General features: G+C 37.3%; 1 protein-coding gene across 1 annotated transcript; it reads right to left on the bottom strand.

The window, feature by feature from the left end:
* Positions 1-1,684: 1,684 nt before the first annotated feature.
* Positions 1,685-3,455, bottom strand: LOC143769198 (uncharacterized). Its single transcript, XM_077257759.1, has 4 exons — positions 3,428-3,455; positions 2,655-2,719; positions 2,515-2,563; positions 1,685-2,216 (listed from the first exon to the last, which is right to left on the bottom strand). Exons 1-4 carry the CDS (start codon positions 3,435-3,437, stop codon positions 1,975-1,977), a joined length of 366 nt encoding a protein of 121 aa, XP_077113874.1. The 5' UTR covers positions 3,438-3,455; the 3' UTR covers positions 1,685-1,974.
* Between the last annotated feature and the right edge of the window lie 354 nt (positions 3,456-3,809).

Here is a 3,809-nt window from a genome sequence, read left to right as displayed (position 1 = left end):
GAAGGCAAAAACCCCTGGACACCTTATGCCAATTAGTGTCAAGGGGAAAAATTCCTTCTTGACCCCTGGAAAAAGCAATCAGTCCTAAGACCCTGGATCAAACCTGCTGATACCTAATACTATACAATGCTATTATTATACTATTTCTAATAATGCTATACGATTATAATTTATATTGCTATTTTATTTCTATCACTATTTATTAAAAACATGCATTTCTATTATTTTAGCTTACTGTTACTTATATTTCTATTATATTACATTATTCTTTGTAAACTATTAATTAGATCCCTATTCCTAATGCTATTGATCCAGAAGAAGGCAAAAAAACCCTAGACACTTTCGGCCAATTCATGTCATAGGGGAAAAATTCCTTCTTGACCCCGAGAAAAGGCGATCAGTCGTAGAACCCTGGATCAAATCACCTAATACCTATTAATTATGTACTAATTATTATAATCATTACCATAGATGCTGTTGTTTTATTATTACTATTATTTATGATATTTTTAATTTGCTGCTATTTTAATGATTTTATTAGTATACTACTAATATTCTACTGTTACAAATATTTTATTCTCTGAATTATTACTATTTTATTATTACCATTATTGCTAACATTTGTATTGATATTTTATTAAAACTATAAATTAGATCCTGATTCCTAAATATATTGATCCGGAAGAAGGCAAAAACCGAGTCCTGACACATTCGGCCAATTGGTGTCTCAGGGGGAAAATTCCTTCTTGACCCCGAGAAAAGGCGATCAGTCTTAGAACCCTGGATCAAATCCCCTAATACCTATTCAGATTTTAATAAATATTATTATTATTGTATTTTTAATATTATAATATAATATTATTATTACTTTACTAATTAAATTATTACTGTTTTATTATCACTAATATTACACTTTATACTATATTATTATAATTATTCCACTAGTGCTAATTTTACTGTAACCTTCCTAATACCTAGGTCCTTATTCCTAAACCTGTTGATCCAGAAGAAGGCAAAAACCCCTGGACACATTCGGCCAATTGGTGTCTCAGGGGGAAAATTCCTTCTTGACCCCGAGAAAAGGCGATCAGTCCTAGAACCCTGGATCAAATCCCCTAATACCTATTCAGATTTTAATAAATATTATTAATATTGTATTTTTAATATTATAATATAATATTATTATTACTTTACTAATTAAATTATTTCTCTTTTATTATCAGTTTATACTATATTATATAATTGTCCCACTAGTGCTAATTCTAGTATAACCTTCCTAATACCTAGGTCCTTATTCCTAAAGCTGTTGATCCAGAAGAAGGCAAAAACCCCTGGACACATTCAGCCAATTAGTGTCTCAGGGGGAAAATTCCTTCTCGACCCCGAGAAAAGGCGATCAGTCCGAAAACCCTGGATCAAACCTGCTGCTGTTATTTATAGGTTTATATCATTATTGTACAATTAATATTATAGTTACTGCTCTTATTAGAATATTACACACTATATTACTACTCCTAATATTCTAAAAATGTTTATAATGTTTTTACTACATTTTTAAGCTGTATTAGTCTAATAATATTTTGTGCTAATTCTTTTTATTAATATTAGATTTGAAGCTGTCGATGTTACTCAGCTTCAGACGTCCATCAGCGCCTCATTGCTTTGAGGAGGATGGTCCAGATGATATTCCTCCTTCCCCTGAGGTTGGTGTTAACGTATTGGAGGATGGACTGCTGGCGGATCTTCTGTCTTCGTGCCGGCTGCTTCTGAACTCTTCTTGTGGAGTTGCTGTTCTTCTGCACAACTTCTTTTTTCTCTTCTGATGCCTTCTCATCTTCTTCTTCTGTCTCCTCCATGTCTTCTGCCTCATCTTCATCAAACTCTTTAATATCCCGATATTTCATTGCGTCCTTGGGCATCTCCATCTCCTCTTCTTTCGGTTCCTCTGGCATTGATGTCGGCTCTGGTTTTTCGTCATCCAAAGGAAATGGCAGATATTTCTTCTGAGCTTCTCGGTTGGTCGGCATGAGGCGCTAAGGAAAGAAAAGATTCAGTCACTTGTCTAATGAGATGTTCCTTTACATCTATGGACAGAACATGGACGACATAATATGCGGTACGATCAGTGACCTCCATCTTGAAAATCGGTGACGGCAGGAATCTGGTGCAGTAGATCAGAAGTTGTTGTTCTCTTTCCTCCTTTGTGCAGGGATAAGCTGGAAAGAAAACACAAGCAGATAAGGGATCAATCACACAATGTCCAGAGGAATCAAATCATTAACATTACAGGAAGCTCCTTAAACCCAACATCAATGTGACCTGACAGATTCTGAATGATTCCGGGACAGAAGAGCATACAATCTACTATTGAGAACTATTTCCTGCTCACTCTACATTGTGATGCAATTCTGTGCTGGACTAATAAACGTTCTGGATTATCAAATGCTGGATAAAAGGAAAGGAATCATATTTTCAGATTAACTGGGAATACTTTTATTTAATTAATAATCTCACATGAGAAGTATCCAGGTCCGAAGACACATTCCTGGCGGAGGTAGAAGTCCTAAAGAAAACAGAATCCGGTCAGTGTCCGCTTATCACTCCTCAGGGGTGGAGAATAGGACAAGGGGTCCGGTTATAATGAAGCTGCTGACCCCCAGAGATCCGCGGCTCGCTGCCATCCTGTATTCATCTTCTCCTGTAGTAGCCATAGAAAAATCTGTGAATCCAAAAAAGATTTAGTCACAGATTTAATAAAGACACAAACACTGCAGCTTTCCTCACACATTCATAGGGAACGTCCCCCCGGTATCGGACCCCCATTACACTCATACCTGCAGGTAATATGACCCCACGGAGCATAGCCTTTACTGGGTGCTTGTACAGTCTCCTGACAGCAGAGGCCCCAGTATAGGTAACACCACATACAGCACATAAGGTGCACTGGATTGTACTGGCGCCCTGTAAGTAAAGGTACATGGCATACAGGTATTCCTGTGCTCTTCATGCCCATAAGTACAGGTAAGCCCTAAACAATGACACCCAAATAGGCTTCATTACCAGCACATAAAGCCGGACCCCCATTAACAGTGCCAGAACACTAATCCCATTGACATTAGTGGCATAAAAATGTCCCCCAATAACTAATACTGGCGGCAGAGTGTCCAGTGAAACCTAAAGATAAAACTCTGCTTTCCTGCAGCCAGTAGGGGGAGCACAGTGCACCAGTATATATAATGCAGATAGCTCCCCCTAGTGGTGGGTGATAACTGCCGATGTGGCACATTTGTCTACTCTGCTTGTTTCTCTCCTACTTTAGGTGAAATGATAAAATCATCAGCGGATTCCAGATAACAAGAATAAATCCTTAGGGGGATGAGATAAATCAGTGTCAGTTACAGCAGATGATGGGATGGGAGCAACTCACCAACATTCATCTTCACTGCTCACTGTCCTGTAACAGACTGAGGATGATTGACAGTTTGCTTTATTTTCAAATTCAAATGCAGCGATCCTATTGGCTGCTGACTAGTGTCATGGAACACACAGGATTTAAAGGGACATGATGCTGTTATTTATTTCTCTGCAGAGTATTTCATATGTGTGCTGTAATTCTGCTTATAATAGGAGTAGAGATAATCAGGGGGGCATAGCTTTACTTTTCCATACAGAGAGATTTCAATGTCATTAAATATCATATCAGAACATTAGGGATCTGATTCATTAAATGGAAAATTCCATAGAAAAAATTATGTTCACCAATGGAAAAATGCACACTTTTAATATATTTTTTAATATTAACATTTGTT

The sequence above is a fragment of the Ranitomeya variabilis genome, chromosome 4, assembly GCF_051348905.1.
Source record: "Ranitomeya variabilis isolate aRanVar5 chromosome 4, aRanVar5.hap1, whole genome shotgun sequence".
Taxonomy (NCBI): Eukaryota; Metazoa; Chordata; class Amphibia; order Anura; family Dendrobatidae; genus Ranitomeya; species Ranitomeya variabilis.
The sequence above is the reverse complement of the archived record's forward strand: the minus strand, read 5'-3'. Positions and strand labels throughout refer to the sequence as shown.

What these genes read in the sequence shown, in the direction of transcription:
- LOC143769198 (XM_077257759.1), bottom strand. An exon ending in CGAGCCGCGGATCTCTGGGG is followed by an intron (nt 2,564 to 2,654) that starts GTCAGCAGCTTC and finishes TGTTTTCTTTAG; the next exon opens with GACTTCTACCTCCGCCAGGA. An exon ending in CGGACCTGGATACTTCTCAT is followed by an intron (nt 2,217 to 2,514) that starts GTGAGATTATTA and finishes TTTTCTTTCCAG; the next exon opens with CTTATCCCTGCACAAAGGAG.